Source organism: Rhinatrema bivittatum, chromosome 7, assembly GCF_901001135.1.
Source record: "Rhinatrema bivittatum chromosome 7, aRhiBiv1.1, whole genome shotgun sequence".
NCBI classification, from domain to species: Eukaryota; Metazoa; Chordata; class Amphibia; order Gymnophiona; family Rhinatrematidae; genus Rhinatrema; species Rhinatrema bivittatum.
The window spans coordinates 259186656-259214370 of record NC_042621.1 but is presented as its reverse complement, the minus strand read 5'-3'; the positions used below and the strand labels follow the sequence as shown (position 1 = coordinate 259214370).

The following is a 27715-nucleotide window of genomic DNA, read 5'->3' as shown; positions in this document are numbered from 1 at the left end:
TTTTTAAACACAGCTATACTAACTGCACTGACCACATCCTCTGGTAACAAATTCCAGAGTTTAATTGTGCGTTGAGTTAAAAAGAACTTTCTCCGATTAGTTTTAAATGTGCCCCATGCTAACTTCATGGAGTGCCCCCTAGTCTTTCTACTATCCGAAAGAGTAAATAACCGATTCACATCTACCCGTTCTAGACCTCTCATGATTTTAAACACCTCTATCATATCCCCCCTCAGTCGTCCCATATTGCGGGGAAGGAGAGCGTTCAAGCAGATTTCCTCAGTCGCCAGAAGTTAGACCCAGGCGAGTGGGAATTGTCAGATGCAGCGATGAACCTGATCATCTGCAGGTGGGGTCCCCCTCACTTGGATCTGATGGCCACCATGACCAATGCAAAAGCTCCTCGGTTCTTCAGCCGCAGACAGGAACATTGCGCAGAAGGGGTGGATGCCCTGGTCCTTCCCTGGCCCCGCAACATTCTACTGTACGTGTTCCCTCCCTGGCCGTTAGTGGGCAAAGTACTCTGAAGAACTGAGCTTCATTGCGGGCCTGTCATTCTAGTGGCTCCGGAATGGCCCCGCAGACCGTGGTTTGCGGACCTCGTGAATCTAGCCATGGACTGTCCCCTACATCTCGGTCATTGTTTCCATCTTCTTCGGCAGGGTCCCGTATTTTTCGATCAGGCGGATCGCTTCTGTCTAGCGGCCTGGCTTTTGAATGGCGGAGATTGAGAAAGAAGGGATATAAGGAAGAAGTTATATCCACTCTATTGCGGGCCAGGAAGCAGACTACCTCGCTTGCTTATGTCCGAATATGGAAGGTTTTTGAAAATGCATGTGTCGCCTCGGGTATCTTGGCTCATAAGGCTCCGGTTTCCCAGGTCCTTTCTTTTCTCCAGAACGGTCCCACCAAGGGCTTGTCATTCAGTTCCTTGCGAGTGCAGGTCTCCGCTCTCAGTTCCCTCTTAGGCACCATTGACAGTTATTCAGTGGCAGCTCATCCAGATGTCGTCTGTTTCCTCAAAGGAGCCAAGCACATGAATCCTCCAGTCCAGGTTACTTGTCCCTCATGGAGTCTTAACCTGGTTCTCAGAGTTCTCTGCGAAGCCCCTTTTGAGCCCTTAAGGAGGGCTACACTCAAGGATTTGACTCTCAAAACCGTCTTCTTGGTGTCCATTTGTTCAGCCAGAAGAATCTCAGAGCTCCAAGTGTTGTCGTGCAGAGAGCCTTTTCTACATTTCTTGGATTCAGGAGTATCCCTCTTTCTTGCCAAAGGTCGTGTCTTCCTTTCATGTCAATCGGTCCGTGGAACTTCCGGCTTTTTCTTCATCAGAAGTAGCAAATACAGCTGGGGGTGTTCTGCGGGTGGCATGAGTGGAGAGGGGTTGACTGTCCTGCATTTTGATTTATTGTTTGGCAGCAGAAGAGGGGGACCCCCCTGGGGAGTAGTTGGGCCCCCTCCTTACTATGTAAACTTGGCAGCAGGGAGGGGAGGGTTCGTTAAAACTCTCCCCCCACCCCATTATCTTGTAGGCAATATTTTGTAAGCCGGTGAGTGTCAGTTATATGGGTGAAGTTACTTGAGTAACTCTGCCCACGTATATTCAGCAGAAGATAAGTTCCACTGAATATTTGGCTAAAGGTGTCCAAGTAACTCTACCCTCATGAATTTGCTGCTCACTGGCTTACTGAATATTGACCAGTTATTGAATGTTCATGTAAATAATCTGAAAACTAAGCCTGGTTAAGGGCTTGAAGACAGTTTTGGAAACCATTGTATGAGCTCTGGTAAGGCCGCTTTTCTTTTCACTGAAAGGAAAAAAAAATGTGAAATTGAAAAACTGATTAGCTGGCAGGTTCAGTGGTAATGTAAGTGAATACTGGTTTGAAATTTTCCTTGTCCTGTCAGGTACAAAACAGAAACTCTTTTAAAATATAACATTGGTGATACCCATGGGAGATTGCTAATGGATTTGTCATCCTTTTTTTCTAGCTAACAGAGAGAGGAAGGACTAAGGAAAGCTTTCAAGAACCCCAGTTCAACTACTACAGCTATGAACCAGCTGAGCTGGATCTGAGTGATTCTTACCTCCCACATGTCATAGAGATATATGATTTCCCTCCAGAATTTAAGACTGAGGATTTGCTGCGAGCGTTTTCCAGCTACCAGTAAGTATTCCTTATACTAGGTACTAAATCAGACAACATTAATGAGTTATTTTTTCTTTATTATTGTTTGCTGCTACCTATATTTTTTTCCCTTTGCTATTACCGAATTGTCCCTGATGAACCTTGCTATGTACAATCAAGATGAAAGCTCAATGGTAAGTCACTCCACATCTTCTTTCCAATGAGTTGTCTGTAGTCATTCCTGAGCTTTCTCACCTACTAGTCGGTTTTTCTCTCACAGGTGCAAGTGTAACACACTCTTACAGGGACCAGCATTACACAGAAGTGACTGGATCTAAACTCTAAAGTTAATATGTAGAGAAAAACCAACAGCTATCAGAAGGCAAAAATTGGGTCCTTTTCTGCCTTCATTACCATGTTACTATGCCTATGCACAGCTGAAAATCTCTTAAAATGCTTTTTCAACGAGCCACCCCTTAACGTTATTTTTCTGGGCGATTAAATAATCAGAGCAGAGAGGAAAGTGACTTGATATACAGTTTTAATAAACTGTAACAGCCAAGGAAAATGCCTTTCGATGTAGCCCCAATAATCTTACCTCTGCCAGACTAGGAGCGTCCAGGCGGCCCTCATTGGTGGAGTGTAGCATATGAGCAGGAAGACCCAGATTTAGTTGATCAGATATATAGGAGAGTCCCAACCCTTTTTAAGTCTTTTATTTTTTTTATTTATTTAAAAATATTGCTGAGATTGTAGGCGGGGGTCACAGTACAAAACCATACATAATCGTATGTAAAAATGGATACATTACATAAACAATAAAATCAAAATAAAATAAGACAGCTTCAGAAACTGACACATCTGATGTAATCATCTTAGTTGAAAAATACAAACCATGACTTTGACATTGCAGTTTGAGCCTCCTTTTAAAGGGCTGAGTCCAAAGCAACGCCTTAATTGCGAGTCTGTGCCTGTATGGGAAGAATTTGTCCATCAAGGAATAGATATACGAGCAAATCGGAGGGCTTTGACCTACCTAGCTCTAGCACGTCTGTCTTTTGGGTTTATTAGGTCTGTGCCATCCAGCCCCTTTTTCTGAGCAGGCATTCAGTATGTTGATTCCATAGCCAATATAGCATTTTTTAAATGTCTGCCTGTAGGGGCACATACAGTACCAGTATAATGCATATTCATCAACAAAATAAAACTAAATGTGACACTGAAAATAATATGAGAGCTTAGTGCTCTCTAGTTTATATACCCACCACTATCACTTTCACTGCATTGCAGCCCTGGACTTGGAAGCCTGAAAAAAAACACTGGTGTACTAGGAAGACAGGGCTAGATTCACCCAAATTCTTCTTGACTTCTGCAGGGTGAGTAGCAGAAAAAGAATCAAAGTAGGAACAGTTGCAGAAGGAGGTATTCAATCAAAATTCCATCAGCAGCAGCAGTGGAGAGTTCTGTAAGGAGGTGCCTTTGCGAGTTTGTGGCCACCGCCGCTGTGTACTTCATGGAACTTGAACCCATATCTTATAGGGCAGTGCTTCTCAACCAGTAGGCCTTGGGGAAAATCCTTCCTGTGCTCTGATGCGGACAGCCCCCAACATGATCCTCCCCTTTGGCCCTTTGCCTGGACTTTATTGGACAGTATCAGAAATCTCCTGCTTGCTACTCTGTAGCCTCTCTGCTGTTCCTGTGCATCCAGTAGCATTGCAGAGGACAAGTGGTGAGGGGGCAGGAGCAGGGAGCTCACGCAGCAGAGCCTCTGCTTCCTGCTGCAGTCCCTCCCCACCAATGTGAAGCCTGAAGTACAGGGTGGTTCTGTGCTATGCTCTATTTGCTTGGAGCAGACACTACCCCAGGTCATAGATGTCTGTGCTGCAGGGATTTTGACTCAGTTGACAGTAGAGAGGAGGCAAGGAGAAAGAGAGAGAACTTGGTATAAGGAAGAGAGAGAACCCAAGAGGGGGAAGGAAAAGAGACCAACCAGGTACTGAGAAAGGGATGACCATAAGATAGAGGAAGGGAGAAATAACCCTGGATAAGGGCAGGGTCATGGAAAGGACCCAGGGAAAGAGCAAGGAAACCATGTATTGAGAAGTGGGAGATGGAGAAATGACGCTGGAATAGGAATGGGGAGAATGAAAGAGGAATGAGTATTGTGTGGACAAAGGGAGAAAGGACTTGTGATAGAGAGAGAAGACTGGATAGGACTGGGGGAGGAATCCTGGGAGCTAATGGAGAAGCAAGAGTAGAAGAAAGAGAACAGGAAGAGAAGTTGAGAAAAAGGAAAAAACTGAGGGAGTAAAGTGAAAGTATTAAAATTTCCTGAACATACCCAGATCAGTCCAGACAAGTGGGTTTTATTCATCCCTACCAGCAGATGGAGGTAGAGAACAAAACTTTGGGCACTGCCACATATACGAGAGTGTCACCTGCAGTCCCTCAGTATTTCTCTACCTCCAGCAGATGGTTGAGATGCTAACCTTGCAGTCCTGACTGATTTGGAGTTTGTTTGGAATTCTGCTCCCCGAGGTGCCAGGTTCCTGTTAAGGGCCAGCCCTGTCAGGTCTCAGCCCGTGTGTCCCGGGACTGCTGACAGCCAGGGCTCTGGCGCTCTCAGTGGGTTTCGAAGCCCCTCCGCCTGCCTCTGGGATCAGGGAAGTATCCCCTCATTTCTTTTATTCTTAATTGGCTTTGTCACTTTAAAAAAAAAAAAAAGTAGAGAGCAGTTTTTTTGCTTTGCAGAGTCTCGGCAGCAGCAGCAGCAGCTCGGGGAGGCTGAGCTGCTTTTCCGGCAGCCGACCCGGTGAGATCGTCGGGGGCGGCCTCAGAGTCTGTTAGGCGGTGTGGGAGATAAGGAGAGGTGCCGATCCGGAAGGAGGGTGGCCCTGGCCGGGGAAAGTGCCTCCAGAGCATTTTTGGGACCGGCAAAGGCCACCCGGGTGTACTGACCTCGGCGGCAGGGCTTTCATGCCAGCAGGAATTTACAACGGCGGTGTGCCCTCCCTCTTCTCCTGCAGCGGCCGCGTGGTGCGTCCCTCTCCCCGTGGTTTTTTTCCTAGCAGTGAACGCTTTCTTTTGCAGATGACTGACATGCTGTTAGTGGAGGCCTGTCGGGCCTGCGGCATTTGGTCTGCCTGCCTGGATTCCCTTTCTCTCTGTACGTCCTGTGCAGGAGGGGGAGAGGGGGCTTCCTGAAGGCGCCCAAAGTCGCGGCGAGCTTCGCAGGCCGCAGCAGAGGCGGGGGGGGGGGGGGAGCGCATGGGGAGGCCGCCCTTCCCCCTCAAGGGGACCGGGATGTGGGGGTTCCTCCTCGGGGCTCTGAGGAGTCTTCGCTGCCTCCTTCCCCTGCCATGGAGCCTTGGGAGGAGGGTCTGGCTGATTTGGGCCCCGGTAGTCCCGAAGGATCCTCGGGAGCCCCAGGGGGTTTTTCAACCGAGTTTGTCCTGTTCTGCATGAGGCATTCCTGGCGAAGCAGGCGGGCAAGCGGCCTGTTATGGACAGACCGTTGAGCTCTGCTAAACATCCAAAGGGACCCTCGAGGGCTTCCGCGGGATCGCGGGGACCATCCCAGGGGCTCCAGCCTGCGATTTTGGATTCCGATTCTGAGGATTCAAATGATTCTCAGGACGATGACGATGCTTCTACGGTAGGAGATCTGGATGCGAACCCTGTGGGGGGCCCCCCCACGATCCAGGGGACCCTAAGGTGGATCAGGTTGGATAACAAAGGGATTAATCCGGTGCTCAATGGCCTTCGAAGACCTCCCAGCACCTTTCCCATTCCTAAGAAGGTCCAGAAGTTGATCAACTGAGAGTGGGCAGAGCCATGGCGAAGTTTTATCAGTTGTTGCAGGAACATTTGGATAACCTCAAGGTCCCGAAGGTGGATGCGGCAGTTTCGGCGGTCACCAAGAAGACCACCATCCCGGTCGCTGGGGCCTCTGCTTTGAAGGACGTTCAGGATTGGAAGCTAGAGGTGCAGCTGAAACGGGCATTTGAGGGTTTTGGCTATGGGGCTGCGAGTGGCGGTATGTGCCAGTCTGATGCAGCAAGCCTGTTTGTGTTGGATCCAGAAACCGTAGGAACATTCAGCCTCTGGAACGCTGTCCCCAGCCGATGCAGCTTGCCTATGGTGCTGATGCCATATATGACCTTGTGAGGGCTATGGCTCGGGGCATGGTATCAGTGGTAGCGGCCTGGCGTCTCTTGTGGCTGCGTAATTGGGTGTCGGACCTTTCGTCGAAATCGCAGCTGTGTAATCTGCCCTTTAAGGGCAAACTGTTGTTCGGTGAGGACCTTGATCAGCTTATGAAATCGTTAGGGGAGACAAAAGGCAATAGGCTGCCGGAGGATAGGAAGCCTTCTTGGAAGCCTTTCTCCGCCCGCTCCCATTATCGGGACTCGAGGCATTTTCGTGCTGGCCGGTCAACAGGGTCCTCTGTACCGAGGCAGTCTTCCAATAGACTGCAGTCCTTTCGAGGATCCGGGAGAGCATCTAGAGGAGGGTCCACCCAGGGTGTGGGTGGAGTCAAGCCCTCCCAATGAGATCAGGCAGGTCCATTCTTCACCTCTAGTGATCGGGGGCAGGCTGTCCCGGTTTTACGAGCAGTGGACCAAGATTACCTCCGACCAGTGGGTGCTGGAGGTTGTCAGGGACTGTTATGCCTTAGTTTTCTCGTCCTCTTCAGACGGTTGTTCTGGAGTCGCGCTGTCTTTCCCGAAGCAAGCGGGCAGCAATTTAAGAGACTCTGCAGCAGTTATTAAGCCTGGAGGCGGTGGTTCCGGTACCGGTCTTCGAGCAAGGTCGGGGAAGATATTCCATTTATTTCGTGGTGCCAAAAAAGGAGGGCACTTTTCGGCCCATCTTGGACCTTCAGAAGGTCAACCAGTGTTTGAAGGTGCCACGCTTCCAGATAGAGACATTACGCACCATGATTGCGGCAGTTCGAAAAGGAGAGTTTTTGGCATCCCTGGATCTCACCGAAGCTTATCTTTATATCCCCATTCAGCAGGAACACTAAAAGTTCCTCCGGTTTTTTGTGCTGGGGCAGCACTTCCAGTTTCGGGCCCTTCCCTTCAGTCTGGCCACCGCCCCTCGGACTTTCACAAAGGTGTGATGGAGGTCGTGGCAGCAGCCTTGCAGCAGGTAGGAGTTTTGGTGCATCCGTATCTGGACGGCTGGCTGATCAGAGCGAAGTCACAGGAGGAATGCCTGAGGTCCGTGACCCGAGTGAGGTCCCTCTTGGAGTCATTGGGCTGGATCGTCAATTTGCAGAAGAGTTACCTGGTGCCTTCTCGATCCCTGGAATACTTGGGAGCCTGTTTCGACACTCAGCAGGACAGAGTGTTTCTCACAACCGACAAGGTAAACAAGATTCAGGAGCAGATAACTCATTTGCTTCATCTGCCGCTGCCCAAAGTCTGGGATTACTTGCAAGTTTTGGGATCAATGGCATCCACATTGGAGCTGGTGCCTTGGGCGTTTGCACATATGTGGCCCCTGCAGAGAGAGTTGTTGTCCTGCTGGAGTTCCCTGTCGGAGCAGTATTACCTGACTCTGCTTCTCACGCCTGTGGCCAGGGCCAGTCTGGCCTGATGGATGACAAGGAGCAATTTGGAGAAGGGGGATGCCTCTTGAAGTCCCAAATTGGATTGTCGTCACTACGGACGCCAGTCTTCGGGCCTGGGGGGTGGTGTGTCTGGGCAAGTCAGCTCAGGGTCTCTGGTCAACATCGGAACAGGCTTGGTCCATTAATCGGTTGGAAACGAGAGTGGTCCGCAGGGCCCTTTTGGTTTTTCTCCCCTTGGTTCGGGCTCGCATGATGCGAGTGTTCTCGCACAATGCAACCACGGTAGCCTATTTCAATCGCCGCGGGGGGGACCAAGAGCCCCACAGTGGCTCAGGAGGCTCAGTTATTGTTCGAGTGGGCAGAGCTCCATCTCGAGGGGATCGCCACTTCCCACATCGCAGGACAAGTGGATTATCTCAGTCGTCAGCAGTTGGATCCAGGAAGTAGGAACTGTCCTTGGAAGCCTGGGACCTCCTCTGTGCCAGGTGGGGGATTCCTCAGTTTGATCTGATGGCGACGAGTCTCAGCGCCAAGACGGAGAGGTTCTTCAGCCGCCGAAGGGAGATGAGAGCCGTAGGGCTCGATGCCTTAGTGTGCCCGTGGCCGTCCGGTGTACTACTGTATGTCTTCCCTCCATGGCCGCTCATAGCGTGGGTGCTCAGAAGAATAGAAGCTCATCTGGTGGCTCCGGAGTGGCCGCGTCGTCCATGGTTTGCAGATCTGCTGCATCTGGCGGTGGATGGGCCGCTCCACCTGGTCCACTTGTGGGATCTGCTTCGTCAAGGTCCCATATTTTCGGATCGAGTGGATCAATTCTGTCTCACGGCCTGGTTTTTGAGAGGCAGCGATTGCATTCCAAGAGATATTCTCAACCGGTGATTACTACCCTCCTTCAGGCGAGACGTCCTTCTACTTCCCTGGCCTATTCAAGGGTATGGAAGGTTTTTGGGACTTGGTGTGAACAACAGGGAGTGGATCCCCCTAGGGCCTCTGTACCACATGTCTTGTCTTTTCTGCAGTTGGGCTTATCCAAAGGCTTGGCTTACAGTTCGCTCAGGATTCAAGTTTAGGCTCTAGGTTGTCTCAGAGAGTTCAGGGGCAGGCTTTGGCTGCCCATCCGGATGTGGTCTGCTTTCTTCGGGGTGTTAAGCATCTATGGCCCCCTCTTCGCAAAGTATGCCCAGGATGGAATCTCAAACTGGTATTGCGAGCACTCTGTGAGGAACCCTTTGAGCCGCTGGGTCGGGCATCTTTAAAAATTCTGACCTTGAAAACTGTCTTCTTGGTAGCCATTTGCTCAGCGAGGAGTATTTCGGAATTGCAGGCGCTTTCGTGTTGTGATCCTTTACTCCAGATTGCATCTGACAAGGTGTCCTTGCGGACGGTGCCTTTGTTCCTTCCTAAGGTTGTGTCTGTTTTTTAGGTGAATCAGACTGTAGAGCTGCCAAGTTTTCCGGATTGGGATTCCTCTATGGGAAGGGATCTTCATCTTTTGGATGTGCGTCGTGTCTTGTTGCAATACTTGAAGGTCACCAATTCTTTCCGATGCTCTGATCATTTATTCATCCTTTTTGGGGGACGCAGAAAGGATGAGAAGGCATCTAAAGCTTCTGTAGCTCGTTGGTTGAAAGAGACTATTTCTGCTGCCTATTTATCCAAGGGCCATATGGTTCCTGTGGGGCTTAGAGCACATTCGACTCGTGCTCACGCGGCATCGAGGGCCGAGTGTCAGCTGATGTCTCCTGCGAAGATATGTAGGGCCGCGGTTTGGTCTTCACTTCACACTTTCACTAAACATTATCGTTTGGATGTGCAGGCCCCCGAGACAGCTCCCTTTGGGGAGAGTGTCCTGCGAGTGGGTCTTTTGGGTTCCTGCCCAGTTTAAGGGGGCTTTGGTACATCCCACTTGTCTGGACTGATCTGGGTATGTTCATGAAAGGAAAATTGGTTCTTACTTGCTAATTTTCGTTCCTGTAATACCCAAGATCAGTCCAGAGGCCCACCCTGGAGATCTCTGATGTTGGGTATTACAGGAACGAAAATTAGCAAGTAAGAACCAATTTTCTTATCCATGTTGAAGGAAAAAGGGCATGAGGGAGAATAAGAAAAGCAAGACAGACAACAAAGGTTGGGAACTTCATTACCTGAAGGAGAATATTAATAAATCAATGTAAAATATCATGGGACCCAGATCAGTCTCTGACCTGAACTTGTCTCCCATGTTGGGAATAGTTGGATTTTATTGGCTAATTTGACATTTTCTAGTGCATAATTCATTCTCTTTTTGCAGGACATACCCACCAACCTTGAGGCTTTTGTATTAGGCCCCAAAATATTTTCTGGTAACAAAAACCTTAAATAATGTATCACTTCATGGTGAGACCGCACCTTGAATACTGTGTACAATTCTGGTCGCCGCATCTCAAAAAAGATATAATTGCGATGGAGAAGGTACAGAGAAGGGCTACCAAAATGATAAGGGGAATGGAACAGCTCCCCTATGAGGAAAGACTAAAGATGTTAGGACTTTTCAGCTTGGAGAAGAGATGACTGAGGGGGGGGATATGATAGAGATGTTTAAAATCATGAGAGGTCTAGAACGGGTAGATGTGAATCGGTTATTTACTCTTTCGGATAGTAGAAAGTCTAGGGGGCACTCCATGAAGTTAGCATGGGGCACATTTAAAACTAATCGGAGAAAGTTCTTTTTTACTCAACGCACAATTAGACTCTGGAATTTGTTGCCAGAGGATGTGGTTAGTGCAGTTAGTATAGCTGTGTTTAAAAAAGGATTGGATAAGTTCTTGGAGGAGAAGTCCATTAACTGCTATTAAGTTCACTTAGGGCCTGATTTTAAAAAGCATTTACTCACTTAAAACTGGATTTTACTCGAGTAAATGCACTTTACTCGTGTAAGTGGGTTTTTGAAAATTGCTACAATATATGCCATGAATTGTCCATAGGATTTGCTCACGCAAGTGTCCTTTACTCAAGTAAATGGCTTTTGAAAATTGCTACAATAGCAGTTACATTTACACGTGTAAATCCTTATGAAAATTACCCCCTTAGAGAATAGCCACTGCCATTAGCAACAGTAGCATGGAATAGACTTAGTTTTTGGGTACTTTCCAGGTTCTTATGGCCTGGATTAGCCACTGTTGGAAACAGGATGCTGGGCTTGATGGACCCTTGGTCTGACCCAGTATGGCATTTTCTTATGGTTATGTTCTTATGTTTAGATACATTTTGAAAGTAGATTACTACTATTTTCCAATTGGAACAGTCCACTAGTCTTCCAATTCGCACCAAAATGAACTACTTGCTCACTATTAGCACTACAGGGAACAAGTGTTCCACATTTACCTACCAGAAGTCTTGTAACATTACCCTTCCTCCTTCCCACTGGTAGGAGGAAAGCAACATATTTCGTATTGTACAAAATTTGATTTGGTGTGCCATGAGGATTGAGAGAACTTGAAAAATGTGCAATGACAGAAAGGAGCATCTGGGAGGTGGGGTGGCACTTTATGTCCGGGATGGCATAGAGTCCAACAGGATAAAGATCCTGCATGAGACTAAATAGCAGCGGCTCGCGAAACGCATGCGTCGTACCTCTGACTCCAATAATGCCTCAAAGAATAAAGGGAAGTACAATTCTTTGAGTTTTAAGAAAAATGCAAAAAAAGCTAAAAATTACTTTGTGAGAGTTGGACTAATGGACCTATGATTAAAAAGGACCCACACAGGTGTGAATCACAAGTGTATACTTGCAGCACCATGGGTGTTATGAAGGTCCCAAATTCATAAATGATATGTGTGTAAACATTAAGTTTAAAAACTATAGCACCTAAGAAAAACAAAAAATTGAGATACGTTTTTTCTTTTGATGTTACTCAGATCGTTGTTCTGTGGATAAATAGATACGTTTTTCTATTAGATTTCAGTTATCCCAATATTGACTGGGTAAATGTAACATCGGGACATGCTAGAGAGATTAAGTTCCTGGATGGAATAAATGACAGTGTTATGGAGCAATTGATTCAGGAACCGACGAGAGAGGGAGCAATTTTAGATCTAATTCTCAGTGGAGCACAGGATTTAGAGAGAGAGGTAAAGGGTGGTGGGGGCCACTTGGCAATAGTGATCATAATATGTTCAAATTTGAATTAATGACTGGAAGGGAGACAGTAAGCAAATCCACGGCTCTAGTGCTAAACTTTCAAAAGGGAAACTTTGATAAAATGAGAAAAATAGTTAGAAAAAAAACTGAAAGGAGCAGCTACAAAGGTAAAAAGTATGCAAGAGGCGTGGACATTGTTTAAAAAAAAAAAAACCAAAAACCATCCTAGAAGCACAGTCCAGATGTATTCACCACATTAAGAAAGGTGGAAGGAAGGCAAAACAATTACCGGCATGGTTAAAAGGTGAGTTGAAAGAGGCTATTTTAGCCAAAAGATCTTCATTCAAAAATTGGAAGAAGGATCCAACAGAAGAAAATAGAATAATGCACAAGTGTCGGCAACTTCAATGTAAGGCATTGATAAGACAGGCTAAGAGAGAATTTGAAAAGAAGTTGGCCGTAGAAGCAAAAACTCACAGTAAAAATGTTTCAAAATATATCCGAAGCGGAAAGCCTGTGAGAGAGTCAGTTGGACTGTTAGATGATCGAGGAGTTAAAGGGGCACTTAGAGAAGATAAGGCCATCGTAGAAAAATTAAATGATTTCTTTGCTTAGGTGTTTACTGAAGAGGATGTTGGGGAGATACCCGTTCCAGAGAAGGTTTTCATGGGTAATGATTCAGATGGACTGAACCAAATCACGGTAAACCTAGAAGATATGGTAGGCCTGATTGACAAACTGAAGAGTAGTAAATCGCCTGGACCGGTTGGTATGCACCCCAGGGTTCTGAAGGAACTAAAAAATGAAATTTCAGGTCTATTATTAAAAATTTGTAACCTATCATTAAAATCATCCATTGTACCTGAAGGACTGGAGGGTGGCTAATGTAACCCCAATATTTAAAAAGGGCTCCAGGGGCGATCCGGGAAACTACAGACGAGTTAGCCTGACTTCAGTGCCAGGAAAAATAGTGGAAAGTGTTCTAAAGATCAAAATCACAGAACATATAGAAAGACATGATTTAATGGAACAAAGTCAGCAAGGCTTTACCCAAGGCAAGTCTTGCCTCATAAATCTGCTTCACTTTTTTGAAGGAGTTAATAAACATGTGGATAAAGGTGAACCGGTAGATGTAGTGTACTTGGATTTTCAGTGACTAAGTTATGTACTCTTTTGGATAATAGAAGGACTAGGGGACACTCCATGAAGTTAGCATGTAGCACATTTAAAACTAATTGGAGAAAGTTCTTTTTCACTCAATGCACAATTAAACTCTATAATTTGTTGCCAGGGGATGTGGTTAGTGAAGCTGGGTTTAAAAAAGGATTGGATAAGTTCTTGGAGGAGAAGTCCATTGCCTGCTATTAATCAAGTTGACTTAGAAAATAGCCACTGCTATTACTAGCATCAGTAGCATGGGATAGACTTAGTTTTTGGGTTCTTGCCAGGTTCTTATGGCCTGGATTGGCCACTGTTGGAGACAGGATGCTGGGTTTGATGGCCGCCTGGTCTGACCCAGTATGGCATGTTCTTTTGGAAAGGTTGAGAGGCTCTACTGTAGGGCTACACTTCCCAGTGATGTCCGAGCCGGAGTAAAGTTGAAGATCTGGCGTTTTCCTGTCCCCTTTACCATCAGCAGTGGCAGAGGAGGTTCCCGTGTGGAGTGGTTGGTTGCCAGCTTGCAACCTCCTCCTCTTCCTCCATGCAGCCCAGACCTGGATTTTAGGCCTCCAGATGATGTCAGAGCTTACAACAGGATTGAAGAGCTGACCTATTCTTGGCGCCTTTTACCATTGCTAATATCTCCAAATGGATTTCTTTTGCACGTACCTTGACAGGAATTAATCTTGATTCCTAAACCAGGGTATGTTGGGAATCATCCCAATCTCTTAAATTAACTGCCAATGTACGTCTCAATGCTTGCATTGTGCCAAAGAGAGCCGCCTTACATACACATAAGTGACATATCAAGGTGCATTTGAAAGTTCTTTTTAATCAAGACAGTGGCACCCAATACAGTTGGCACTATTTCTGATCATTCTGCCATATTTTCTTGGTCTCTGATTGCATCCCTAAGTACTTGCAGATCCTCTCTCTTTCTCCATATGTTTCACTTGGTACTGACTCTTCTATCAGTAATGTCGTTCTTGTGTTTCACTGAGGAGTAGCTGGTTGCCAGTTTTCAGCTGTTTCCTCATTCATAAGCCTGGACTCAGACCTTGGAGCCCTGTCTCCCAGTGATGACAGAGTTGGTGGCAGGCTTAAAGAACTGACCCCACAGTGAGGGGGTGGATTGCCATTGAAGGGGTGAGCCAGAGTGGGGTTTGCTGCTTTGAGAGCTCCTTCAGCAGTGACTGGAAGTGTATCTGAGGGACTTGATATATTAGGTACAATTAAATGAGATGTTAGACTTCTGTCTTGTGAAAGAGAGTATGGAGGATTTATTGGAATTTGATTATATTTTGTATTTGATTTTTATTGCATTTGCTATAATTTTAGTGTAATTTGATATGGTGTAAACTCCTTTAAGTCCTTTTTGGAGAAAGGCGGGATAGAAAAATGAAACTAAATGTAATGTTTAAAAAAAAAAGAAGAAATGAGTGAGTAAAGCTGAAGGAGCCAGCCGTTAACACCCTTCAGTCTGCCCAGAGATTTGCCCACAAGCACCTATTCACCAGAATGTGTATATTTTTTCTCCGAGGACAAGCAGAGTGATAGTCCTCACACATGGGTGACATCAGATGGAGCCCTGATGCAGAAAACTTATGTCAAAGTTTCTTGAACATTGACTAGGAAACTGAGCATGCCCAGTTTGACGTAAGTTTTCTGCATCAGGGCTCCATCTGATGATGTCACCCATGTGAGAGGACTTACATCTTGCTGTCCTCAGAGAACACTTGTAAGCCCCTTGGCTTTAATTTGCTCCAGGAGCCCTCCAACTTGAATATATTAGCTCTGTTTTAAAGCTAGTATATGTCTGAATTGAGATGTAATGTAACAAGAACAGCTTTCAATAAGATAAATCATTAAAATTTAGTGGACCTTAAAACCAGTGTTATATAGACAGGGATCTCACTCAGTGACGCCACTAGAATTTCTTGTTATAAGCTGATATCCCACAATATAATCATTCATTTATTTAAAAACATTTGTTATCCGCTTATAACAGGACAACTGTGCTAAACAGAGTACAATAACATCAAAACACAATGTCTAAAAACAGAAGCACATAATTTCTGAAGTAGATCCTCTAAACAAGCACTTCTTAAAAAAAGAAAAGCTTTTAACTTTTCCAAAAAGAACGTCATCTAAGGATCTTAATGATTAAGGTAAAGCGTTCTACAGAGTTGGACCTACTGTGGAAAAGGCCAGATTCTTAGTTTCCTTCAAATAGGTTGTCAATTGGGAGAATAGCTGGGGGAATCATATGACACATTAATTTAAAAAAATTCACATTTTATTTTCAAAAACATAAATATCAAAAACTAAAATCAAATGGTAGAAAATCTAGAAAGATTTAAAAAAACCAAACACCACAAATTGCATTTCGCCCAGCTGAGCTGCATTGGATGAATTAACAGCAATCTGAATCCTCTCAAAAACCAACAGGCATCCACAGTCAAACAAGCAGATAAACTCATGGATAAAAGATATCTAAACATAAACAGTTCATCAAAATGACATTTGGCCAGAGAAAATCTCATGCTGGCTATTATATTGAGATGCCAATGGATCATATCAACTGAAAAGCAGCCGGCAACAAACTCAAACTGCTTTTGTCCATGAATTTATCCTCTTGTTTGATTGCAGCTATGAGAGAGAAATGGTTCCTACTTGCAGATGGTCATGTAAGTAATTTGTAGTTCTGACTGAATGCATTTTGTTGGGTTATTTGGCAGATCCATTTGTATGATGATTCCTTTGTCAAGATCTTTTCTTGTTCCAACTCTGTATATTTGTTTCTTTCTTTGCAGGAAGAAAGGATTTGATATTAAATGGGTAAATGACACGCATGCTCTCGGATTGTTCTCCAGTCCCATAGCAGGTACAGATCTATGCCTGTAGTATTCTGCCTCAATATTAGATTGCCCTTCCTCTCCAACAAATAATGGATTTTATAATCCATATTTAGTATAGTCAATTCTGTGTTTATTTGTACCTATTTTGACATCTTGATAATAATAGCTGACCTAGGTATAAAGTTTGCATGGCTGAGGAGCTTCTCTCTAATGCTTTAGCCAATCAGTTAGTACCACCGAAGTTCATTCTTAATCATGCATGGCACTGTTTACCCAAAAACAAACTTCCTTATCTTGCTAGACCAGTCCAGACATGGTGGGGGTTTATACTGCCCTACCAGCATATGGAGCCAGAGGACCACAGAACCTTTCCAGTGACTTCATCACTAGCACTGTATATAGGATAGTGCAGCACAGGCAATTGCCAGTATTCTATGACTCCAGCAGATGGTAGCGCATATTGGACTGGTAAGCAGGATTCCCATCTCCATTAGGCTTCAGCCTACACCCTCATCTGACGGTGCTCGTTTGCAGTTCCGCTCCTTGGGAACAGTTTTTTGCTGCTCTGCTCTAGTTGAGCAGGATTCGACTCCTAGGGCAACAGTTCTTGTGACTGTTTCCCTAGTTGAGGGGAGGTTTGGGATAGGCTTCTAGGTTTTGCTTTCTGGATTGAGCGAGCCATCTTCTTCCAGGTTCTATTAAGGTCTGGTTGAGCCTGTGGGGTAGAAGGTCAGCTCAGGAAGGATCCTCTGGGAGTTCTGCTTTTGTCCCCACCAACAACACACTCTCTTTACTTCTGCTGCCTCTGTTACTTGCTAAAAGCTTGAAAACAAAAATAAAAAAGGAATTCAGCAAGAAAGCCATGGCTGGAGAAGCAGCAGGCTGGCGGCAGAAGAGGGTAGGTCAGCTAGCGACTATGCAGGGGATTGCTTCAGACCGGCTGGGGATATTGCTTCAGGCCAGCATGCGGGCAGTGGGCCAATTTTGTTTTACGCCTTTCTCTGGTATTTTTGGGGTCTCTTCTGGCTTTTGCTCTTCTTTTTTCTCTGCCAGGATTGAGCACTGATTGTGAACACTCAGCATCTCTGAGCTGGGCTGCATGTGTGGGTGCTGCAGGAGCTGGCATTTGTGTAGCGAGAAGTGGGGCAGTAGGAGCCAATGTGATGAGGGCAGTGATTCCTGCTTGGGGAAAAATGTCAAGAGACTTTCCATTTCCCCGACAGTTGGCAAGTCTGTAGCAATGGAGATGAAAGCAGGGATGAGTGTCTCAGCCCTCTTCTCTTTGTTTGAAGACCTTGCGGTGGCGGGAATGACCAAAATATTAGATTTTTTTCATGACCTGTTCCCGACCCTGATGACATTTGATGCTGTGGGATTAGCTTTGGGTGGTCACTGGTGTTGTCCCCTAAAGGAGAGAATGGTCATAAGGATCACTTTGGGCTTTCCAACTTCCTTCCCAGGGGATTTTCTGTCTGGAGGCTTTTCTGTTTGTTTTTAGATTTGTGCACCAGGCCTTCTATGCAATGCAGAATCTGGTGAGGAAGGAGGTCCTAGAAATGGTGGAAGAGGGGTCTATCTCTGGTTTTCCTTCTCAGGAAGGTTCAACTCCTAAATGCCCCAAATTAGCAAGAGAGGCCTTGGAATTTTGGGGTGTCCTCTCTGAGATTTCCCCCAGATTCTGAGGCAGAGGACTTTCTGGGGGCAGTCAGTCCTCTGGCATCCTTGGAGGGAGAAGAGTTGTCCTCCAAGGAAGAGGAATCCTCTGTCATCCGCTTATTCCAGGGGTGGCTAACTCTGTCCTCAAGAGCCACAAAAAGACCTGATTTTCAGGATATCCATAATGAATATGCAGGAGATAGATGTACATGCAATGTCACCATCATATGCAAATTTATCTCCTACATATTCATTATGAATATGCTGAAAACCAGGCCTGTTTGTGGCTCTTGAGAACCAGAGTTGGCCACCCTTGGCTTATTCCATAAAGATGAGGTAGCCTCACTGTTCTCCCAAGTAGTTACAGCTCTCCAATGTCAGATTCCAAGATTGTGGAGATTCCTGCAGGAGCTCCTGTCTTGCTGGGAGTCTACAAAACAGCAAAAGGTTTTCCCCTTCATAAGACAGTGTAAAAAATGGTTTTGTTAGAGTAGGAGTCCTCTGAAGTGGGGCTCAAATGTATCAAGACCATGAACAGGCTGTTATCCACTGCCAGGGGAGATCAGAGAACGTCTTTTTTGGGTGCTGTGAGTTGACATCCTTGTTTTGGCCATGACCTGTAAGACAGCTATGTCAATGGAAGGGGGCATGGCCCTCAAGGATCTTTAGATTAGGAAGACTGAGTCACTCTTGAAGTATTCCTTCACTTCCTCCGCCTTGGAAGTTCAGATCTCCATTTGTGAAGGATATGTGGCTCAGGTAGTACTGCACTGGGTGCAGCGGCTCCCAGAAAGTCATGAGTTGGCTTGGTTAGAATCGTGAGCTCCCTTTATTGGCTTTGTGTGACTTATTAGGATTTCCTCCTGTCTCTTGGTGTCTGCTGTTGCATCCAGGAGGCTGTCATGGCTGTGTCACAAGGTGACAGATACAGCGTTCAGTGCTCTTCTTGGTAAGCTTCCTTTAAGGGGGAAATTATTGTTTGGAGAGGACTTGAAGCTGTTCAAGAATGTAGGGGAGTCTAATTCTGAAAAGCTCCTTGAGGATAGAGGCTGTTCAGAAGAAAAAGAAAGTGACACACACAAAAAGACCAAAATATGGTGGACAGATCCAAAGTGAATAATCAAAGAAGAAACCTCTCACTTAAAGTGAAACCAGTCCAAAAGGGAAGTAAATAGAAACAGCAAATAAAGGATTAAATTAATAACATTTATCAATCTCTTTACAAACAAGCACTCACAAATAAATTCCCACAAATTAAAAGCATACAATTTAATATAATACATAAATATAATACAGATATAATAAAATACATATCAAAACAAATTATAAGCAAAGAATCCTGACGCGATCATATTTTGGCATGTGAATGCTCAGGGGATAATCAAAATACAACATTAAAAACAAATATTAGAAAGATGTGCATGACCTCTGCTTAGTGAAGAGGAGACGAAATCCCAGATAAACAGAATCTTTTTGGATAAGAGCCTGCAGACCAGTTTCATGGATCAACTAGTCCTATATGAGGTGGAAGCTTAAAAGGGATCCTCAATCCTCCAATGGTTGCCAAAACTCTTTTCAGTCCAAGAACTTTCTTTTCTGTATCGAATCACCACACTATTAGTTGCAGATGGCTGAAATAAGTTCTCGGCTGTAGAGAGATACCACCTACATTGTCCTTACAGGAACTGCTCTAAAAACACTTTTCATATCGTGTAGCAGATGGACTCAGGACCAATGGGTATAGTGTACTCCTGATAGCAGATGGGAGACAGAGTCAGATTTCAGCCTACATATACCCGTGCAGGAAGCTTAGCTCTTCAGTATTTTTCCATCTCCTAAGCAGATAGGGACACATCCACACACTAGAATAGTGTTAGCAATTCTAAAACAAAGAAGAAAGAAAATTTACCTCAAGAAGACGAGCCCGCTCCTCGACTGGGGGAGGGACCTAAGGGTCCCTCCCCCAGTCGAGAATTCCTGAGGTGATTTCCGAGATCCCTCAGAGGTAAGCCTCGGTCCGGTAGCCGGCTCCCAGCGTGGACTTAGCCCCTAGGGTGGCTTAGAAGCAGCAGGTGTTGAAATGAGCACGGCAGTGAAGGTAATTCCCTCTCCCCCCGCAGCCGGAGACCTCCCAGCACGAGACCGGGAAATGCCGAGACCAGGTAAGGTAGAAATCTTTTTCTAAGTCTCCGGTCTCCGAGGCTCGAATTGCCACACAGATCGTCCCTTCCAGTGTCTGTAAAATCAGGTTGAGCAGCCCCGTCTGAGCTAGACCCTGATCCGGTGCGAGGGTCCACACACGTGGAGACCCTCCCGGGGGGGGGGTCGCCATCTTGCCCGCGTTGTTGTTGGCGTCATTGATCACCATATTGTCCGCACAACTGAGCCGTGTGCACAGCGGCGAGCCGGGCGCACAACCGACTTGTGCGCACAGCGGCGCGCGCATCTCGCCCAGGCGCACAAAGTGGTAGCCTGCGCGCACACCCCGCACGCACATCACCAGCGCAACCGGAACGCACAACTAAGCCTCTCGGCGCGCACACCTACGCGCACAGACGAGTTTGAGCCACTCCACGCGCGCAAATCATGGCACTGCCGGCCAAGAAATCCAAGGGACAAGCCCTCTGCCCAGCCTGCCACCTGAGAGCTCCACAACCTGAAGTGGCCTCCACCCTAAGCCTGCAGTGCAATGAGGCTCAGGGGGAACCTAAGCAGGGCCCTCCACAGCCAGTAGAGGGATCCGAATCCACCAATGATAGTACCCCGGACCTCTGTATCTCCGACTCGGCGCGTACTCAGGAGGGCATCTCGGGGGCCTCCACTGGATTCAATATGGACCCAGGACCTTTTTCCTGGGTGGAGTTCTTCAAAGGGCTGCAAACCTTTGTCCAGACAGAATCAGTACCGCCTGCGACACAGACCCAGTCCACCAGAAGCACAAGACCTTCCAAGCGCCTCTCGCTCCTACCCAGATGTGTCCTATCCAGGCAAAAGCCTCCCCTAGGGGACACAGACACCTCGGGGGAAGAGTCTGACTCCCTGGGGGAAGAGTCTGACTCCCTGGAAAAAGGGGAAATCCCTCCAGGGATGGAACTATACCGAACTATGATGCGATTCTTCTCCAAAGATGTTACCAGCTCTTGTGTCTCTGATCCTGAAGATGCTGGCCATTCCAGGCGTGAGTACCACAGCGGAGCCAAAGATGAACCCAGTTTTGGTCGGTCTCTGTCAGGCCTCATGCTATTTCCCAATTTTGCAGGCCGTACAACAACTGATTGACCTGGAATGGAATGCCCTGGAGGCCAGCTTCAAAGGAGGACGAGCCTAGAAGCCCTATACCCCCTGGAACCCATGGCCAAAGAACTTCTTCGGTTCCCAAAAGTGGACGCCATGGTCTGCACTATCTCAAAGTGCACTACCGTCCCAGTCGAAGGAGGAGCTGCACTCAAGGTTGCCCAGGACAGACATCAGGAATCCATCTTTAAACAGTCATTTGATGTCGCAGCAATGACCCTGCAGATCGCTTCCTGCTGCGCCGTTGTGACACGTGCCTGCTTGCTTCTCTCCAGGGACACAACCACTTTTGTCGAAACATTAGAACCGGCGATATCTTTCCTCATGGATGCGACCTCTGACCTGGTGCGCACCTCAGCCAGGAGCGTCTCCTCCATAGTGGCAGCCAGAAGGCAACTATGGCTCCGAAATTGGTCAGCCGACGCGACCTCCAAGACTAACCTCACAAGAATGCCTTTTAAAGGATCCCTCCTGTTCGGAAGCGAACTGGAGAAGTTAGCCAACAAATGGGGCGAATCCTGATTCCCTGTACGTACCCGGATCAGCCCAGACTCCTGGGTTTTACCTCCCCTCCAGCAGGCGGAGACAGACCAATTTCTGTGGACTCTGTCGTATACCCCTGAGGTGCCACCTAGAGTCTGTCAGTATTCTTCTGTCTCCAGCAGGTGGAAGAGGTGCTTCCCTGGAGTCTGGTACTTGGTTAGGATTTAAGGGTCTTTTGTATGTTTTTCGGGTAGTTTGTGTGTACGGCTGACTAGCGAGGGGTCAGATTTTTGATCTTAGGCTAGTTCCCCATTTTAGCCTCCCAGGGGGTTGTCAGGTCCTGGTGGGACCATCCCCCCCTGGTATTTTGAGGCTTAGGAGCAGAGGGTTGAGGACCCTGTAACTACCCACTGAAGGTGATCCCGGGGGTCTCAGGCTTTCATCTTCAGTTAACCCCCTGTAAGATTAAAAAAAAAAATTGGGTTCTTGTGCCTTTAAATTCTCCTGCTCTGCCGGCCTAGCTTGCTCACCGCTGGTGTTGATTTCAGACCGTGGACAGCTCCGAATGCGTCGGCCTTTGATTTTTTCCTGCTTCTCTCTCCGACCGGGCTAAATTTAGGTCCCTGCTTATGCCGCGTGGTGCGGCCTGTGCCGCGGGCGGCAGAGCGCGCGCGGCTATCCCGGACCGGCATTTGTATGGAGTGTCTCTCAGGGGGAGAGGGCTCTTCGGGGGTCGCTGCACCCGCAAAATCGTCAGAGGGGCTTCCTGATTGCAGCGGGGGGTCGGCGTCCCGAGTTTGTCGCATCAGGCCCCGGCCCCATTTCAGCTCAGCGTGGGAACGTAGTCCATTTTAAGGGCCATGTAGCAGCAGGAAACAGCAGCTGAGGTGGATGGGCTCCTGCCTCCCCCGTGTTCGCCACGGCCTAGTGCTCTTGGGGGGGCTGGTTTGGCTGGCGCTGGGCAGGTGGACGACGAGGAGGAGGATTCCGAAGGGCCTTCTTCATCGTTCACCTCTGATGTTGTGCTTTGATGCACAAAGCTTTTAAGGCGCGCAGGGCTGGTAAGGCACAGGGGCACAAGGTAGCTCGCATGGTTCCTACGGCAGCAGGGCCAGGAGGAGGTTCCTCTGAGGCCCGGAAGCAGATTCAGCCACTGAAATCGGGTGGCGCACCCAAGGAGAAATGCCCGCTTCGATCCATGGTATGTCCGAGGGACAGCACATCCTCGGACTCTTCGGATCAGGCGGATTCTCCACAGCCAGTGCCTGATCTGGATCAGCCTGATACCCAGGCTCCTCCATCCAAGCACATGGGCTCTCCTCCGGTGGAGGGGGATGACCCCAAGGTGGTGCACTTGTTTAGAAAGGACGAGCTGGGTCCCCTTATTCTGGTCATCCTAGATGAACTGGGGATTGAGGCCCCTCAGGAGGATTCCAGACTGGGGGGTACTATGGATCTGGTGATGCTGGGCCTGCGAGGCCCAGCGCAGTTATTCCCGTTTAACTTCTCAGTGTCTGACCTTTTATTCAAGGAGTGGGACACTCCTGAACTGGGCTTAAAGGTGAGCAGAGCCATGGATAAGTTGTATCCGCTCCCAGAGGATATGCTGGATCTTCTCAGGTTGCCTAAGGTGGATGCTGCGGTCTCAGCGGTGACGAAGAAGTCGACTATTCTGGTAACAGGCGCCACAGCCTTGAAAATTTGCAGGACCGTAAGTTGGAGATACATCTGAAGAAGATCTTTGAGGTTTCGGCTCTTGGTGTCCGGGCTGCCACCTGCAGCAGCTTCGCGCAGTGGGCCAATCTCCGCTGGATCCAGGATTTGCAAGCATCTGTGGAACTTACAGAGGCCCAGTCACTACAGGTAGAGAGGCTGGAGTCTGCAGTGGCTTACACTGCGGATGCCCTGTATGATCTTTTGCGGACATCAGGAAGAGCGATGGTGTCAGCGGTTTCTGCGGGTTGTTTCCTATGGTTGCGGAATTGGTCGGCGGATGTATCCTCCAAGTCATATTTGGGTTCGCTGCCCTTCAAAGGCAGATTGTTGTTCGGGCAGCAATTGGATGACATGATCAAGTCGCTCGGAGATAACAAGGTCCATAAGCTGCCGGAGGACAAGCCTAGGACCAGGGGATCTTTCCCTCAGAGAGCAAGATTTCGGGGAAATCAACGTTTTCGCTCCTCCCGCTCCACGGGCTCATCGTTCCGTCAGAAATAAAGCTCTCAAAACACGTGGCCCCAGTCCTTTCGAGGCCAGCGGTTCTCCAGAGATGGAGCCCCTCAACCTCATGGGGGTCCCAAGCCTTCACAATGAAGGGCGGCCGGTTCACTCCTCGGTTCCAAAGATTGGGGGCAGGCTATCCTTATTCCTGGAGGAGTGGACCACAGTAACGTCAGATCAATGGGTCCTAAGCATAATCGAACACGGCTACGCTTTAGATTTTGCACGGCCGATCCGCGACTGCTTCATGGTTTCCCCATGCGCGTGCAGTCAAAAGAGAAAAGCGGTACATGACACCCTGCTGTGCTTACAAGACCTTGGCGCAATAATTCCAGTTCCAGTTGGAGAACTCAGGCGCAGGCGTTACTCAATCTATTTCATTGTGCCGAAAAAGGAAGGAACATTTCGCCCCATCCTCGATCTGAAACAGGTCAATCGGAAGCTGAAGGTGCCTCGTTTTCGAATGGAAACTCTGCGCTCCGTGATAGCATCCGTCCACAAGGGAGAGTTTCTGGGGTCGTTGGACCTGACGGAGGCTTATCTGCATATTCCCATCCATCTGGATCATCAGACGTACCTGCAGTTCGTGATCCTCTGCCAGCATTTCCAGTTTTGTGCACTCCCGTTCAGCCTTGCGACAGCGCCAAGGGTCTTCACCAAGGTGATGGTGGTGGTAGCAGCAGCCTTGCGGCGCGAGGGCGTATTGGTTCATCCCTACCTGAACGATTGGCTGATTCATGCAAAGTCAGAGGAATTGTGCAGGACCGCGGTCCAGCGGGTCTTCCGGAGGTTGACTTCCTTAGGTTGGGTGGTAAACCCCAACAAGAGCCATCTGATTCCTTCTCAGTCCTTGGAGTTTCTGGGAGCCAGATTCGATACGGCCTCTGGCAAGGTGTTTCTTACAGAAGAGAGACTTTCCAAGTTGATTTCCCAGGTGGATTTTTTCAGTTCCATGTTTCAGCCCATGGCCTGGGATTATTTGCAGGTCCTGGGGTTGATGGCTTCCACTCCCGAGCTTGTTCCATGGGCCTTTGCTCATATGCATCCTCTGCAGTCTGTGTTGCTCTCCCACTGGAGTCCACTTTTCCAGCAGTTACAGCTTCAATTACCGCTGACAGACTTGGCACGTGCCAGTCTACATTGGTGGCTGTGTCCAGACAACTTGTTCAGGGAGAGAACTTGGAAATTCCCACGTGGATCGTGGTCACAACCGACGCCAGCCTCTCAGGATGGGGGGCAGTGTGTCGGGGAGTGACGGTGCAGGGCCAGTGGACGAGGACGGAATCCTCCTGGTCCATCAATCGCTTGGAGACCAGGGCGGTTCAGCTGGCGTTGCAGGCCCTTCTTCCCTTGGTGGAAGGGTGGTCGGTGAGGATACTATCCGACAATGCCACAGCAGTGGCTTACATCAATCGTCAAGGAGGAACCAGGAGCCGTCCAGTGGTGACGGAGGCACGGCTGCTGATTGCCTGGGCAGAACGGCACCTTTACAAGATTGCGGCCTCCCACATTGCCAGGGTCGACAACGTGCAGGCAGACTTTCTAAATCGAAACCAGTTGGATCCAGGGGAGTGGGAACTCTCAGACGAGGCCTTTTGTCTTCTGTGAGGAATAAAATGAAGACTAGCCGAAAGTCCTTCAAAAATCCTTTATTGATTGCCCGACTCTAGGCCTGAGTTTCGCCCACCGAAGGGCTGCTTCAGGGGCTATAAAAGATAATAAACAATAAATACAAAATAATAAAATTATTTAAACAATTTCATAAACCTAAAATTGCTTTTCTAGACCGCCTTCCTCTCTGTTTTTTGGGCCCATCCCTTTTGTCTTGTGTGCCAGCGTTGGACCAGCCATCCATGGACCTCATGGCAACGTTTCGCAATGCCAAGGCTCCTCGTTTCTTCAGCCAGCGATGAGAACCGGGAGCGGAGGAAGTAGATGCTGTGATTCTGCCCTGGCCAAGGGACATTCTATTGTACATCTTTCCTCTGTGGCCGTTGGTTTGAAAAGTTTTGCGCCGCATAGAAGTTCAACCGGGTACAGTAATTCTAGTGGCTCCGGAATGGCCACGACATCCCTGGTTTGCAGATCTTCTGACTCTAGCCGTCGACGGTCCGCTGCGGTTTCCTCCGTCCCCGAATCTACTGCGCCAGGGGCCAGTCTATTTCGGCGAGGTCGATCGCTTCTGTCTAGCGGCATGGCTTTTGAAAGGCAGAGGTTAAGTTTGAGGGGTTATTCGCCTGCGGTTATCGCCAAGCTCTTGCACTCCTGTAAAACCTCTACCTCCAGAGCCTATGTTAGGGTCTGGGGGTTCTTTGATTCCTGGTGTGTGGAATGTAGCATTCGTACTGCCAAGGCCTCAATCCTGGAAGTTCTGGATTTCCTTCATACGGGCTTGTCCAAGGGTCTGGCCTTTAATTCCTTGAGAGTTCAAGTAGCGGCATTAGGTTGTTTTCGAGGTAAGGTGCATGGGGTGGCGCTTGCTTCGCATCCTGATGTGGCTAGGTTCCTGAAAGGGGTTAAGCACTTGCGCCCTCCAGTTAGGAATCCCTGCCCTTCCTGGAAACTTAATTTGGTCCTCCGCGCTCTTTGCTCGGCCCCCTTTGAGCCCTTGAAGCGGGCGACCCTGAAGGATCTCACTCTGAAAATGGTGTTTTTGGTCGCTGTTGTTTCGGCAAGATGCATTTCAGAGCTCCAGGCGTTATCTTGCAGAGAGCTTTTCTTAAGGATTTGGAACGCGGGTGTTTCATTGCGCACTGTTCCATCCTTTCTCCCGAAGGTGGTCTCTGCTTTTCATTTAAATTAGTCTGTGGAGCTTCCTTCCTTTGCGGGTTTGGATTCCTCTTCTCCAGAGGCCAGAGATTTGCGTAAGCTGGATGTGAAATGGGTATTCGTTACCTGGAGGTCACGAATAGTTTTCATTTGATGGATCATCTTTTCGTCTTATGGAGTGAACACAGAAGGGTCAGAAAGCTTCCAAGGCAACTATCGCCCGGTGGCTGAAGGAGGCTATCGTGTCGGCAATCTACTTCGTGGGCAGAATGTCAACAGGTGGCGCCGCAAGAGATTTGTAGGGCGGCCACCTGGAAGTCCACTCATACTTTCGTGAGACACTATAGAATTGATGTCCAGGCACCTGAGCCTGGGGGGTTCGGAGCCAGTGTTCTCCGAGCAGGACTTTCACAGTCCCACCCTGGTTAGGGAAGCTTGGGTACATCCCAGGAGTCTGGGCTGATCCGGGTACGTACAGGGAAAAGAAAATTGGTTCTTACCTGCTAATTTTCGTTCCTGTAGTACCACAGATCAGCCCAGAGTCCCACCCAGGGAGAGTCTGCTCGGCTGGTAGTTCATTATTTCTGGTTGTAAGTTTCATATGCCCCCCCCTGTTTAGGGTCAGAATTATAGGGCATTGTTTTTCAGTTTCAGTTACGAGTTCTTCATTTCCTCTGCTCTTCGGGGGGAGGTTGTTCAGTGACAGTTGTGAATCTTTATTATTGTTCTGCTTGGGTACAGTGGAATACTGACAGACTCTAGGTGGCACCTCAGGGGTATATGACAGAGTCCACAGAAATTGGTCTGTCTCCGCCTGCTGGAGGGGAGGTAAAGCCCAGGAGTCTGGGCTGATCTGTGGTACTACAGGAACGAAAATTAGCAGGTAAGAACCAATTTTCCTGTACCTCGGTTACTGGAGGACAGCAACAAAAGAAACCAGCACTCTCTCCCCGAAGAACCAAGAGCAGAGGAGCTAGACCGTACAAAAACACATACCAAGCACCTCGCCCTGCAGGCAGGGCCCAGTCTTTTCGGAATAGACATAACAAGTGTGGAGCTGACTCAGGTACAGGCCCCACCCCACAATGAGAATCAACAGACCCATCCAAAGGAAGAAGTCAAAGGGAGCAGACTTACCCTCTTCTACCAGAGATGGGTCGAGATAACGTCGGACAAGTGGGTCCTAACCATCATTCGAGAGGGATACTATCTGGACTTCCACAGCATCCCTCCAGACAAATTTGTGAGATCACCGTGCCAGTCCCTCTCCATGAGGACGGCAGTGGAAACCACACTAACAAAACTACTCAGCCTAAAGGCGATAACCTCGGTGCCCACGCACCAACAAAATACTGGTCACTATTACATCTATTTTATCGTCCCCAAGAAGGAGGGAACGTTTAGGCCCATCCTGGACCTCAAGACCGTCAATTGCTACCTGAGGGTA

General features: G+C 48.0%; 1 protein-coding gene across 7 annotated transcripts in view; it reads left to right on the top strand.

The window, feature by feature from the left end:
* The window catches only part of R3HCC1L (R3H domain and coiled-coil containing 1 like), a 141857-nt gene that overhangs the window by 58446 nt on the left and 55696 nt on the right, over window positions 1–27715 (top strand). For 4 of the 7 annotated variants that reach the window (XM_029610126.1, XM_029610127.1, XM_029610133.1 and 1 more), the window contains 2 exons: window positions 1993–2168; window positions 15802–15872. In XM_029610126.1, coding sequence (XP_029465986.1) covers window positions 1993–2168; window positions 15802–15872 — 247 coding nt within the window. Of the gene's footprint in view, window positions 1–1992; window positions 2169–15801; window positions 15873–27715 lie in introns of those variants that run through there. The other 3 variants (XR_003857892.1, XR_003857893.1, XM_029610132.1) reach the window with 2 other exon arrangements.